The sequence below is a fragment of the Calypte anna genome, chromosome 1, assembly GCF_003957555.1.
Source record: "Calypte anna isolate BGI_N300 chromosome 1, bCalAnn1_v1.p, whole genome shotgun sequence".
Taxonomy (NCBI): domain Eukaryota; kingdom Metazoa; phylum Chordata; class Aves; order Apodiformes; family Trochilidae; genus Calypte; species Calypte anna.
Genome location: NC_044244.1, coordinates 55,247,836 through 55,263,015, shown reverse-complemented (window position 1 = coordinate 55,263,015; position 15,180 = coordinate 55,247,836). Strand labels below are relative to the sequence as shown.

At 40.6% G+C, this 15,180-nt stretch overlaps 1 protein-coding gene across 1 annotated transcript in view; it reads left to right on the top strand.

Annotated features, from left to right (window-relative positions):
- Positions 1–9,743, top strand: part of POLR3B (RNA polymerase III subunit B) — a 79,605-nt gene extending 69,862 nt beyond the window's left edge. Inside the window, exons 27-28 of the mRNA XM_030468058.1 lie at positions 3,167–3,340; positions 9,168–9,743. Of these exons, the coding sequence (XP_030323918.1) occupies positions 3,167–3,340; positions 9,168–9,297 (304 nt within the window). The 3' untranslated portion in view covers positions 9,298–9,743. The remainder of the gene's footprint in view (positions 1–3,166; positions 3,341–9,167) is intronic.
- Positions 9,744–15,180: the final 5,437 nt, after the last annotated feature.

Sequence of the window (15,180 nt, the reverse complement as noted above, 5' to 3'; positions counted from 1 at the left end):
GGGGATCGACTTATTTCCCCTCACTGGCCAAAGAAACAAAGAATGGGGCCATAAAGCTGAACTCACTGTTCTTCTAGAAGATAATTAAGTGGTAATTAATTCTCAATGTGCTTAAAAACACTGAAGTTAGTTTTATGCTTTTTGCTAAATGCAGGAGTTAACTAGTTTGAAGACCACTTGGCCTTATTTTATTTATTTAAAGAGTCATTGTGTTTTATTTAGCATTTAAGAATTTTATGAAATTATTTTTATAAATAAAAATGAAAAATATCTCTTTTCAGTGATATTCTCAATCTTTTTTTCAAGTGTCTGCATTGTTTTCAGAATGCTGTATTTAGAATAAAGAATGGAAATAGTTGCTCAGGGCAACAGCTGCAGTGTACCTGTGTATAGCAGGAAGGGGGAAGCACAAATGCTTTATGAATACTGTTTTTAAATTGTAAAAATCCCTTGATGTGAGGAATTTTCAAATTCCTGTGAGCCAGAAGAAAATACTGATAGAATTAAGGAGCAGAAGATTCTTTTTATAGGCCAAATCTCAATATTCAAATTCCTAGTACATTAGAAAACTACTTTTGGAAGGGGAGGGTTTTGTTCGGTTTGTTTTTTCATGAGATGATTTTGTCAGTGGAACTGTCAGCACTTAGGACCTTAAGACTCAAGTTGGAATTTTTTGGTTTGGAGGCAATTTAGTGTTTGGGGTTTTTAAAGTTGTATTTCAGCTGCTTTAGAAATCTTTATCCTGTACCTGTTGGAAGACCCATTTCCCATCAGCTCTTAAAGGGATGAAGTTGAGACTCCCTCATTTTCCAAGATGTTTTATCTTCCCTCAGTTGGATTGAGACTTTATTCAGGCTCATATTTATAAAGCTATTTTATCCTGTGGACCGGGGCCTGGTGAAACTTATGCAAGTAGGCTTGTATGTTAAAAAATATTATAGAAGTCAGTTGGTAAAAGGAACTCAAGCACTTGTAGCATCACAGCAAATGCCACTGTTTTTGGAGGCTGCAACTGCTTTTAAAATCTGCCTCTTTACACTTCTGCAGAGAAGCTGCATTCCCCACAGGGTTAATGCTTTGGAACAGCATCTGAGCAGTGATGGTGCCATCAGCTGGGGAGGGTGTCCTAGGGATTTTAATCTGGATGTAAACAAGTTCTATTCTTTCTCCTAACAGTGGGAAAAGCAGAAGGTTATATGAATGAAAAGGACAATCTGAATTACAAACAGGTTATTTTTAGGTTCCAGTGTGGTCAGAGTAAGGGAAACTACTTACCCCTAAAAATAAATACAACTTTTTTCTTTAGAAGAAACCTTCTGGTAATTAGGTGTATTTTTTAAAAGGGATTACAAAAGATTATTAGAAGTTGAAGGCTTTAATAAATCTTCTTTGAGTTGCAATAACCTGGCAAAAACTTAGTTTTAATGTATATAGTATCCTTAATAGATTTGATAGTTTGAAATAATATAAACAAAATATACCTCAGAAGTTATGGGCCAGATCATAGAATCATAGAATCATAGAATTGGCTGGGTTGGAAGGGACCTCAGAGATCATCGAGTCCAACCTTTTTACCACCGTTGCGGTTGCTAGACCATGGCACTGAGTGCCACATCCAGTCTCTTTTTAAATATCTCCAGGGACGGAGAATCCACTACTTCCCTGGGCAGCCCATTCCAATGCCTCATCACCCTCTCCATAAAGAAATTCTTTCTAATATCTAACCTAAATTTTCCCTGGCACAACTTAAGTCCATGCCCTCTTGTCTTGTTGAAAGTCGTCTGGGAAAAGAGACCAACCCCCACCTGGCTACACCCTCCTTTCAGGGAGTTGTAGAGAGTGATGAGGTCTCCCCTGAGCCTCCTCTTCTCCAGGCTGAACACCCCCAGCTCCCTCAGCCTCTCCTCATAGGGTCTGTGCTCGAGTCCCTTCACCAGCCTGGTTCCCCTCCTTTGGACCTGCTCCAGGACCTCGATATCCTTCCTGAACTGGGGGGCCCAGGGGGCCCAGATCTGCCATTGGATATTCTACCTGGTAACACTGCTGCTGGTATCAGAAACAACACATAAATATGGTTCTTCACTGAGCAGCAGAACCTCTTACGATTGCTAGTAACATTTTTTATTCCTTCTCTTTGCTCTCATACCTCAATGAGTATACTGAGACTGAAGTATTTAATTAAATGCACGCCATATATTAGTGCTTCAGGAATCTGAGTTTGTTTTTGCTTCACAGTTCACTGTAATATTTGCAACCTAAATACTACTGCATTGTGCTAGCACACGGGTAGAACTGATGTGTGTGAAACTGCAGTATGACAAGACATTAAAAGTTTTGATTGTCCAGCAAAAAACCAAAAAAAAGTCTTCAACAGTCATAATATTGTAAAAAAATATGTTGTACCTTGCCTTTTAACCTCAAAATCTTCAGCATATACTTAAATTGCTTAGTTAAAACTTTTCTTTAGCACCATGAGGACAGGAAGACAGAAATGAGAGTTGGATTTGTGAGAGAACCAGAAACTTATACAATACAAAATTTAGTCTAATAACTTTCACACATGGAAAAAAACCAACTAGATAACTGCTACTTAAAAAAAAGAAAAAAAGTAGGATTTAAATATGGAGTTAGTGATATGTGTGTTACTTATTTGCTGCTTTGTCTTGGTATAATCTCCCAGATAAAAAATGGTTTTACTTTAAGAATTTAGTCTTACTTAGCTATAGTTCAGCTGAAACATTAGCTTGATGAGTGATTCATTAGCTGCTGAATATTGTTTCATTTAGTTAGCTACAAACTATAGGGAATTTCTCACCAAAAAGAGAGTACCAAATCTGTGTCCAGATTGTCTTGGATATTGTTCACTTTTTTTCACTTATTCAGCTGCTTCCTATGAGGTAAAGAGCTGTGGCCTGATGTTGCATGAGTTACCCTCAGGACTACATAACTTTGGTAGTGCAAAGAGGAATTGCGTAACAATAACAAATTGGAATTTGAATTACAAATAACAAACTGAATAACAAATTTGGAAACTCAGCAACTCTGATTTGTAGGAGCCCCTTATCCTTTTATCCTGTATTGTTGCTACAGTTTGAAAACAGGCATTCCTGTTGCAGGATGTGTGTTCTGGAACAGTTACTACATGTTTCAAATGTTTATTTCAAAGGCAACCAACTGAAGGTCGGTCCCGTGATGGTGGTTTGCGTCTCGGAGAGATGGAACGGGATTGTTTGATAGGTTATGGAGCCAGCATGCTTCTGTTGGAGAGACTGATGATTTCAAGTGATGCCTTTGAAGTGGATGTCTGTGGGCAGTGTGGTTTGCTGGGGTACTCTGGCTGGTAAGTTGTTCAAGTCTTAATACTTTTATGTAAATCACGGTGTCCCCTCCTCACTTCGTGGATGTGACGTGTTTCACGTGTGTTCATATTTTCAAAAAGCCCCTTGACCTCAAGTGCGTGGAGTGAAGTGGTACAGAGTGAACATGCCACTCATCTAACAGAACCTTGCCCTTGGTTATTGTGCATCTCAGTTTTAAAGTGTTCCCAGGTAGCAGTTAACAGTCCCATGCAGCTTAATCAAAACCAATGTCAGCATTCAAAAATGGCATTTGGAAAATCTGTGACAGGAACAGTTCTTTTTTATGTTCTGATTACACTTAGGACTAAAGAGAGTGTGTAGTCAATCAGCAAGGGGTCTCTCTTCTTTTGTAGCACAGGGGTTCTCTGTCACAGCCAGATGTGCTGGTGGGAAAGGCTATTTTCACTCTGCTGCCTCCCTTCCATTCTTGCAGGGGATTAGCAGTCTCCCAATCCTGTATATCATCTATTTTTGGTAAAGGGGAACTGTCTGTGATGTCCATGATCCTACTGCCTTCTGAAATGAGATTACTAGCTAGGCTAGTCACAGATCTTCCTGGTATTCTCATGTGTTGCACCCCATAAAGCTGAAGAGAGAGAGTAGGCACAGAAGCATTAGAGAAGAAAGAAACATCTCCTTCCTTGTTCTCCAGCCATGGAGTTTACAGTCACATGCACACCATTTTCCTTGACTCTGCCTCTCTCAAATGCCTTTTGCTTTGTAGTTTTGTAAAACAAGGACCTCCTCTTTGAAGCATCAGACAAACATCCTACTCCTGTCTTGGAGCCTGAGGCAAGCAGCTATGTGGCTGGACATTGAGCTGGCTTCTGACCAACTGCCTTGTCCCTAAGAAACTTATCTGTAGACTACCTCATGGTCTTGCTTTCTTACTCTGGGTCCTAAGACAGTACTGAGTGTATCTGTTGCAAACAAACTGGTTTTCCATGTAGGAGAAGCATGGAACTACAAGTCAAAACTGTGTGGAGCTCACCATGTGTAATACTTGATTACTGTGTGTAATACATGTGGGCTTTGCTCTTACCTGTAGTGAAATAAGGCAACCAGGTGCCACTAATTGCCAGGGAGTGAGCATGAGCTTGTGTCAAGCCCACCTGTGCCTGATTAGGGTGGGCCCCCACTGCACATGACCCCATTTAATAGCAGAGAGAACCTCACCTGGTCCAATTTCAGCACAGTGACATTTCCTTACCTAGGATCATTTAAGGTAGCGACATCAATATCTGACCAATTAAGCTCTCTCAGACCACATAACTTACACGGATTTGCAACATGCCAACCTTTTCATCAGTGTGATAATCACACATATCTTTTCCAAGCACCACCTCTGCATACAGCAAAGTGTACCCTCATATTTCTACAACTTGTGTTGCACACCCTGAAGGACTGAGGATCTGTTGCATGAACCAGGGTAAATGCTGTCATTATCTCTGATTTAGCCACAATGGTTCCTTCCAAGGAAATGCCCCAGATTTCACTAGGGTGGGCCCCCACTGCACATGAGCAGGACCAGGGGGCCCACCCTAATCAGGCACAGGTGGGCTTGACACAAGCTCATGCTCACTCCTTGGCAATTAGTGGCACCTGGTTGCCTCATTTCACTACACTTACCCATCTCTTCTTTACAGTAATTTTGAGATGCTAGATTTAAAGTTGTCCTGTAGCACACTGGAAGTACACTACTGTTATTAGAAGGCAGGGAAACTGATGTTTATAGGTGTTTTTTGTATTTATAGATGAGGAGAATCTTTTGCTTTAGCTTGGTTTTGTTCTAGCCTGGCAGAAAAGCAAACTCTAGGAGACCAAGGGGAATTTATAAGATACAGTGAAAAACAGGTGACCTGGAATCCCATGTCTAAGGGAAGAAATAATCAACAATGCAAGTTCAATTTACAAGTTACTCCAGTATTTATGTTGGGGGAAGATGAGGAGTTTGAAGGAGGAAGAGAAAGATTAATTTCTAAATTCTTCAAATTAACATTTTTGGAAACTTGCTGCATCTTGGATATCAGTATCAGTCTGTTGGAAGAGGCAGGAAATTGGACTTTGTTCACTTCAGTGCTTTGAGAGTGATTCTTCCATGGTATCATGAGGTAGGAAAGTAAGGTGTATTCTTAGTTTGTAGAGGTATAAAAGTTACTGCTACCATTTCTGCCCTTGGTCAGACGTTTCTTCTGAAGCATGTGGTTTCTGGCCAGAAACTAAGGACCATGTTTGTCTCCTAGTAGCAACAGCAGTTATGCATCTTGTGGAGCACAAGTTCAGATAGAGGTGGGTAAACACAAGTGAAATCCAGAGGAAAGACAAGACCTGCTCTTTGCATCCTATTGTGGTTGATGATTTTTGGGCATTGTCTTACTGGCTTTTGTGCAGTAAGTATTTTTGAGAGACCCGTTTCTAGAATGTGTATATGCTGTATGTGACGAGTGAGGCCTTTTTCTAATCCAGATCTCTTAAAGCTACTGCAATGCAAGTAAGAGTAGAAGGAAGCTGAAAGGAGGGGCATGGCATAAGTCAACCAACCAACCACTTCTATCTGTGGAAAGCACTGCTTTAAAAAACTTGAATGCAGATGTAGATAAATTATTTTTTTTTATAAGACTTTGGCTTTCAGAGTTGTCCTTGAAGATTTTCACAGCCCACAGGAAGTTAGGATGCCATGAAGAAGATTAGGAATTTGAACTTAAGAAATAGTGTCACATTTTATTTTTAAGGTTTGGTTAACATATTCTGTATTCTGACGTTTGTAACAAAGTTTAGTGGCTTTTTTAAAAAAACTGAAAGAAATTACTCTTTCAGACAGAGCCAGACATTCTTGCAATTTGTGTGAAAAGCTGTCTGATGTGTGAGTAATCAGTAAGAGGTAGTCTCTGTTAAATAATATGCTGCGTCCACCAGCAGCTGAAGCAAGTGGCCCTGTAATGAGCATCAGAGACCAAGTCATTAAGAGAAACTTCCAAACTGGCTTTTTCAGTGAATGTGGCATTAATAAGACATCACTGCAGGCAACCTGTTAGAAACCTTTTGTTTGGTGGCTATCACTAAGGACACTTGTCTTAAGGAAGAGGAGCCATTCCTCCAAGACAAGGACTAATCACTGGATATGTTTTTCTGCAGGACAGTCATAGCACATTGGTGTTGGGGCCTGAACTGGTACTTTCACAGGGACAGGGGACTCTACTGGCAGTGACAGAATTTTTCCTTGTAAAAAATACAGTAGAAACCTACTGTGATGTATCACTTTTATGTAATTCTTCTAGCTTTGCTGTTGAACAGGTATTCAGAGGCATGACTCCACTGAGTCAAAAATCCATTGGTCCTTTTGTGATGATGAGAAGTTATTTCAATGCCTAGAGTCTAAACATCTTAAAATATATATTAAGAAAAGTTTTGGTTTTGTGGTCCAGAGGCTGTGTTCAGCCTTGGCACAGCTGCCTTTCCTGTCCAGTTTAGTATCAGGTCTAGTACCAGATGGTCTTTTGAGTACTTCTGTTTCTGTGATCTCTGTTCAACATAGTTTTGTGCTTACTTCACCTGAACCTTTCCATGTGATCCCCATCTAAGTACAAAGCAGGTCCAGAATGGTGCAGCTTTGAGCCTGGGTGGAATGAGTAATCTCTGATCCTCAGTCCCAGATAGCTGTAATCAGATGCCAGACATTTGCTGATAGCAGAGAAGTTGTGGCTCATCAGGCTTCTGGGGCTTGCAAGGATGCTTCTGTTTAGAGTAGTTGCTTGCTTGGTTATCATCAGAAAATGGCTTCTGTTTAGGTCACTTTCTCACACCATAGAAGTGCTTCTATCCCTATCAGTTTGGAGTAGGGGAGTAGTTACAAACCTGCAGTTGAGGTCTATTCTGTTTTAAAGGCATGCTACCTGTTACATTTTCCCTAACAGCGTCAACAGGAGAAGCCTGTTCCAGAGAATTCAGTTCAGTCTATTGCCTTCTTACTGTCTGTAGTCAGATCTAGACAAAGCCAAAGCAATTACTGGAATAAGTAAAGCAGAAATGTAATTAAGGCTTCTCTACCACTGATTGAACACTTTCTTGGGTTTTTTGGTTGGGTTATTAAAAAGAAAAAAAAAAGAAAAAAAGAAAAGTAAAGCCTGAGAGAACTGGGTTTATTCAGCCTTTCAGCCCGGAGAAAAGAAGTCTCAGGGGATACCTTATTGCTATATTCCAGTAGGGTGGCTACCAAGAAGGTGGAGGCTCTCTTTTTACAAGGAATCAAATCAAAAAGAGAAGGAGTAATGGATGCAAGTTACTCTTGGGGACATCCCAATTGGACATCAGAAGAAAATTTTTCACTATGAGAACAGTTGGACATTGAAATAACTTCCCCAGGGAAGTGGTGGATTTCCCAACATTAGACACTTACGACTTGGCTTCAGAGTGTGCTGAAAACTCATCTAAACCATGTTCCTACTTAAAGAGGTTGGACTAGGTGATCTCTGAAGGTCTCTTCCAACTTGTCATTCTATGATTCTGCAAAATAAATACCCTAAGTATGGAGGATGTGGAAGTCAAAGCAACCAGTTTTCTTGGGAAATAACCAGCTCTTCAACATGCTGTTTAAATATATCTGTAACAGAGAACTAGCAGTCTGAGAAAGTAACTGGAGAACTAATGCTGAGTCTCATAACCAATAACTTGATCAACAGTAGCCAGCTTTATTGGACCTGTCCCCACTGACTTCCATTTGCACTAGGTCAAATTCACTGCTGACAGAAATAAGTGACTAAGCATTGGCTTTATTGTAGGTGTTGATCCTTAGCCTCATTCTGCACCACAGAATCATGTTGGAATTTTGCTAATTCTTTCTCTATTGCATCTTCAGACTGCTAGTACTTTATGCCAGAAATATAAATTTGAAACACAGAAGCAAAAAAATAGAGGTTTGTTAGAGTGTTAGGAAAGTGCTGAGTCACTCTGTGCTCTCAAAGGCCTGGCTTTCTCAACTCTCTTCTCCAGAACAGAAGATGGAATAAACAGGAGAACAAGGAAACAGCATAGTTGGAAACTGGTATTTTTAAGAGATTTTTAATTTCCCTTATGTGTACACAGTATGAAAGTAAATAATATAAGCAGTTATTGCCACCACTGAATGGGAGTCCTGATACGAGAAAGATGTCTGTCTATTCTTTATATGGTCAAGGTTATAACTAAATGACAAAAAAGCCCTTTTCCCCAGAATTTTAAGATCATTAAAGAGTGCAAAGAGTATGGATTAAAGCACTTTTACTGGTATTACATCTTGACTAAAGCTTTGGCTATTCATACAGAGACAAGAGAGAACTCTTTTCTGGAATATGAGCTGGTTTGAGACATTATATGCTGAGGTTACTTATCAGGAAAAAAACCTAAGTGTGAACCTTCTGTTTTCCTTTTCTCTTTTTTGTTATATATATATATATATATATATATATAAGACAGAAACTGGACCATTAATCATGTTTTCAGAAATTTGTATCTCTCTTCATGCAATGCTGAATTTATCTTGCATTATGTGAGTGCTAGAGCAGTCAGTCCTAGTAGCTACTGAGCACTGTGATCCTTCTCCAAGACAAGTGCAGGTTTAACTTTAAGCTCCTGTCAGATTCAGTCAGATTATTTAAGGGTTTAAAGTTACCACTTGCTAAAATGTGTCTCAAGCACTCAGCTCCTTCTAGGAGTAATCCCACTGATTAAATATAGGTGGACAAAGAAACCAGTGGGTAGTGGCTACTGTTTCTTATTATAAAGCTTCATTTATGCACCAGCTCTGACTTTATTTTTGTTTGTTTCCCTTAGGTGCCACTATTGCAAATCATCGTGTCATGTGTCTTCTCTGCGCATACCTTATGCCTGTAAACTCTTATTCCAAGAACTTCAGTCCATGAACATCATACCCAGGTTAAAACTTGCTAAGTACAACGAATGAAGAAGATTAAAAGGATGCAAAAAAGTACTTTATAGAATTTTGAATCCAGCATATATACATGGAAGATACTTTTTTTTTTTTTTTATGAACAGGAATAAATCTAAGACCTGAGTGGGTAAAAGGGAGCTGCAGGACAGTGTGAGAAATCTTTCTTATATAGCCTCCCTGTTTTAAGTTGACAGGAGAGACTGTCAATAGAGTACATACACTAGTGACAGTTCTGAAGGCCTTGTTTTCTCTGAGTGAACAGGACATGTGGGAATTGTGGAGTAAATCCATGATCCAGAAAGTACTTGCTTCACTTCAGAGAATCCCAAGCTTGGGTTTGGAAAGTGCTTTGCTGGACTAGGGCTTGAGCTGAAGTAAATGCACATCTTATTCATAAAGGTTAAAAGCATTTTCCATACCCATGTAATATGAGAGACCAATAAATGTTTTAAATAACACTGCTTGAATGTGTGTTGATGGTTGTCTAAGGGTGGTAAAGCCTTCTTATAATGTGTAAACCATTTTCCTATTCCTAAAGCATTTTGTTAAAGCATGACAATTTTATTAAGTCATGTCAGGTTTAGAGATATTAAACTACTTTCTTAAGAATTTGAAATCGAACATTTTGAGTATGATCTAAATATACAGGTGGATTTGTGTGCAATCTGTGGTGTGATTATACAGCCAGTCTGCCTTCAGCTAAACTTAGACCATTTCCTTGAAGTCCAAGGGAGGTAACTGCATATACACAAAGTGCATGACACATCTTACAGATATCCATTCAATTCCTACTGAATGTGGTACATTAAATAATACACTGGCCCAAAGCCCTGAAAAGACAGGCTGCAAATGCTAGGTACTGATGTGTGCTGTCTTAGAACTTTACAAGTGTTTTTTTTTTTTAATATGGGCATAGGTTAAACGTTTTTACAAATAAACAAAAAAACCCTGTGAAGAGCAATAAATCCTCCACTGACAATGAAACAGGTTTGAATGACTTGAAAAAACTTGGAAAAGGAGTAGCTGAAATTTTTTTCATGAGATCTGAGGCAGTGGGTGAACTGAGTGTCACTGAACTCACTTGAGCCCTTACTCAGTAAAGCATACAATTAACTTTTTCAACTAATGAGTAGTCCCACTGAAGTCGAGATGAAGTATGTGCACGTTCAGGCGCTTCAGAGAAAGGCAGCATTCCAGATCAGAACACTGCCTATGATCTGAAAGTCCTCAGGTGCTCTTTGGCTCCTCATGTGGCTGAATTGTGCACACTGAATGTGTAGCTGAGTAGGCTTGCTTTTTAAGCTTCCACCAAAATGCTTAAACCAGGAGTTCTGTGTCTGAGCTTACAAATCAAGTCTGAAGGGGTAGATTTAACTTTTTTTTTCTTTTTTTCTTTTTCTTTTTTTTTCTGCAATTGGACTAATTGAATTTCCATTTGCACTAGAAAAGCTCTTGAAGCACCTCTACCAGGATCTGAACAGCTCAGGGTTATTTACAAGGAGTTATAGAAGAGTGATGTACTGCTTCAAACTGAAGGAAGAGGACCATCAAAAGCCCCAACCAAATGAATAACCTTTGCTTTGCTCCCTGAGACTGCCAGTTTGAGGCTCTGGTGTACCAGCAGAGGGAGTGAGCTTCAAAGGCTACAGCCTACTGGTGGGGGGAAGTTTGACCTGGATCAAGAAAACAATCCTGAAGATAGGGGTGTTCTTGCTAACTAGTTATCTCTTAGGTGTTTTTCTAAATTTGATGGTCAAAGTGGTGAGACATTAATGAATAAGCGATGTATACAATAACACCTGTGGAAATTTAAGCAGACATTGTGGAGATAAAGAGGAGGAGCAAAGGAGTGTGTGAGTTGCTCTGTTAAGGGAAAATGTCTGTGTGCAAACGTGTGGGGTAACCTTGCAGCTGTAGTTTACCTCAAGCTGATGAAAGTGTAGGGATGAAAGGTTTTGTGAGGGTGAAGGAAATGGGATAGCTGAAGTTCAGGAAAAAAAGGGGCAACTTTGGGTCCAGCAGAGCATAGAAACTAGACATGTCTGGTAGTGAGGGTCATCCACTGCCACCTATGCTGGTGACACCTGCATGAGTCCCACTTACAGTTCCTGTGCATACACTGGAGGGTTATTTGAGTGCAGATTTGAGGTGAAACTCTGATTTTTACTTTTTGCCTCTTTTCAAGAGGCTACCAATGTTCCATCAGGCAATCTCTTGGCAACGGAATAAGCATTACAGATGCAACAGCTGAAACAGAACAAACAGCTATGGATTCCTGGAATACTGTTGGTCAAAGCAGCAATTCAAGGAAGAAATCCTACAGCCAGAAAAATTATGACACGTGGATTGATGAGGTAAAATACATTCTCAGAACCCCAGAGCTGTCCTACTACTTTCCTCTAGTGAGCCTCATCTTTGCAGACCTCTAAATTATCATCCTAGCCAGCCTCCCCTCCCCCTCCTTTTTATACAGTGAATGCCTTCACAAAGAGGTCTCATGTCAGCTAGTGGCTGCACTGCTGTAACTAGACTTGCCCAAAACAACCCTGCTATGACTCCATCTCATTGCTGAAAGAGATGCAATATTCTGAACAGCACTTGACAGAATTTTAAGGCTTTAAGACACTGAGCTAGGAAACTACCATAAAGTTTTCATTCCACTGCGATTTCTTTCTCTCTTGCTATTTGTTGTCCAGGAGGGGCTTTCTAGAAGTGCTGTTCAAGGCTAAATCAGTAGCTTTAGTCCAGCTGAGATGCAGAGTACAGCCCACTTTCTGAGATAAGCTAGAGGTGTGTGCTGCTGTTAGAAGAGGGATCTTAACTCTTTATACTACATTGAAGTTGTTGTTTAGGTAGCAGGTAACGGATTAAATGCTATTAAAGGGTAGAAGCATTTACAGGCCTAGAATTCACTATTAATTTCACTGTAAAATGAAGACATTAATTAAAAGCTTCCCCTTTCAAACACTATACGTGTTCAGCTGTGCTGTTCTGTTGTGAGAAAGAGAATCAAGCTGGGGATGGGCTGCAGGGCAGAGCAAAGCACAGGTCTTTTACCCAGTACTGGAACCTTGGGGACGGTAAGTCACTTGTTCAAAATTCAGAAAAACAGCTTCACTTCAAATAATTGGCATATAGGGTAAATGTTACCAAACACTGGAACCAGAAAACCAAATTATAAAGAAAAATGAAACCAGGCTGGCCAATTTGAGCATTCAAAGAGGGTATAATATTAAATATAGGCATACTGAGATTTAATAATATTAAGATGTGGAAAGTGAAGGGCTCCCGCGAAGCACATTTGGTTTTGTTTGCAATGTCCATATCTCATTAAGAGTGTTGCGAAGACAGCTTTTAATTCTTTGGACTTCTTAGTTACTTGTTGCTTAAACAGGGAGGAAAAACAGTGACAAATACAGATCTGTGATGACGAGAAATTACCTTGTGTCTTTCCTCAGGTTTTCTGATGGTAAGTAGAAAAATACCTGTGGTTTATCATAAAATGGGAGTACACCATAAATAAAAGCCTAAGAAGACAGAAGAATATTTCACTGGCTAGTGATAACAAATGGCAAACTAGTGAATAGAGTTGTGCATCTGCAAATGGGCTTGTAAGCTCTGCTCAGAACACACCTGTAGCACCTGATGCTGTGAATAACTGGGGTCACACAGCTGCAAAACCAAGCTAGAGGGACTGAAAAGATGTCTCTGGTTTTTCTGTCTCAAGGCTCTTGAGGGCCAGGATGGTCCTAGCACGAGCAAGCACAAGCCCTGAAACAACCTACCAACTTCCAGCCCTCCCACTGTGACCCACAGGAACAGTGTGGGGAGTGTGGGCTCTCCACAGCTATGTCCCTGGGCGCTGCTGGGAGAGCCTCCAGGGGGGCTCTCCTCCTGCTGGAGCTTTACAGCCCCTCCAGATCCAGGGGAGGCCATGGGGTACTTGATAAATTCCCTCCTCTGAAGAGGACGCGACTTGCCCAGGGCCACAGAAGGACCATGCCAGAACTGGGATCAGAACTCCACAGTCCCCAGGTGTCAGACACGTGCTTGCCTTAAAACTGAGCACTTCATCAAACCATAAAATCCAGCCAGATGGTGACTCTTTGCTATTATCTGGACCAGTGCTAGGGAGGCTTAACGTGTGCATGGCATGGTGAAGATCTGGATTCCAGTTTCTGTGTGTAAAGCTCAGAAGCCCAGAAATTGAATTCAGGTTTTAGACCTAAATACCAGTAGAAACTTGAGCGCATTTGAACCCAAAGCTCTGACTTTGTTCATCATTCTCATTAAATGTTTCCATCTCAGCCTGGATCCACGAGTTTCAGTGGGGGATTTCTTTCTTTGGGAGGGAGAAGAGAGGTGAACAAGTAAGAACTGACTGCTTTGTCAACCTTAGTCTGCCCTGTGTGCCTGGCCCTGGTCAGACTCCCCCAGGTAGCAAAGACTGCCTGAATCAGCCAGTTTGGCCTTCTCAGCAATCATTTAGAGAACCTGCTGTATGGATCCAGGAGGCAAATGGGCTCTGCCTTCTGTATACATGAATGTATGTCCCAGAAGCCCAGGTCTCTCAGTTAATAGCCAATACAGAGATTCTTTGCAGATGGAGTTTTTAGAAAGTGGCTTAATGGCTTAATTCCTTTCTCAAAGTTAACAGCAAAGATTTCTGTTGCGTACCTTGCGGATGGACTTGGGCCTTTGCTCCATCTTCTGAAAAATCCTTCCAAGCTTATGAGCAGCCCGTTGCTCTTTACATATTGCTGCTGATGGAAAAAAAAACCAAACAAACCCATACAACTATATGTTTCTCCTAATAACAGTTAGCACTTAATTTGTGTATCTTCTGAGGCAGGTACTTCTGGGGTGCTTCTAGGGACTACATCTTTTCCAATAGCTTCATTGTGCATGTCTTTGTCCCCTCCTCCCAGTCAGTATATAAACAGCATGTGAGTTTGAAATCAAAAGCAATTCCCTGCTGCTAACTGCAGCAGAGCCTTTGTCTTTCTTTAACATGAGTTTTGGGGAGCTACTTGACCTATGCATATGCTTTACTATTCCAGATGGTGCACGGTAGTTATTGGCCACTTAGACTTAACAACAAAACATCGTAAACAGAGAAATAACTTCAAAACAAAGAAAAGAAATCAGCGTGCTAAACAGTAAAGTTCTGATTTCTTGCTAAAATCATGTTGTAATAATGAAAATAGTTTTCCCTTGAACTCCTAGGGATGAACTGGAAACTTAAAACTCTGCATTCAGGCCTCACCCTGCCAGTCAGAGGCAGGCACTGAAGGTAATTCTCAGTGCTCCAGGCAGATCAAAAGAAACTCATTATCAGTCGGTCATCTGAAAGGATATGACAGCTTCACATCCAGTTGTTCGGCAGCTTAGATGCAGTCTGGAATGGATCTTTTCTGTGTCTGTTGTCTATAATAGCTTTTAGGGCTGGCTCTTCTTCCAACACACAGTACAAATCCTCTGGTAACTAGTACCAGCCACACACAACAAAAGCCAGCTAAATCTGGTGTAAGCTTCAGAAATCCATGACTGCTCGCCCTTTTCTCATGCTCAAGTCAGTAAGAGTTTCCTAGACCAAGCATTCTGGGCAGCAGCCCTTGGGTGCAAAGGTGCTTATAGACTCCTGTGAACACCAATACTACCCAGAAGAGTGAATTCCCTTCCTCCATGCAGGCTGGAGCTGAACAGTATGAACAAGGTGTTTTCTCTGGTCCCTTTCAGCAACACGGGCACAACTCTTCTTCATGAATCTCAGAACTTCAGCTGAGCAAGTTCCTTTCACAAGCACTAGTAAGATCATTTAAGGATGACCTATGCTCATCTTCAAAAAAACTTGGCTTCAGACCTGTCTACAGTCACAGCAAGCCAGCTGCAATT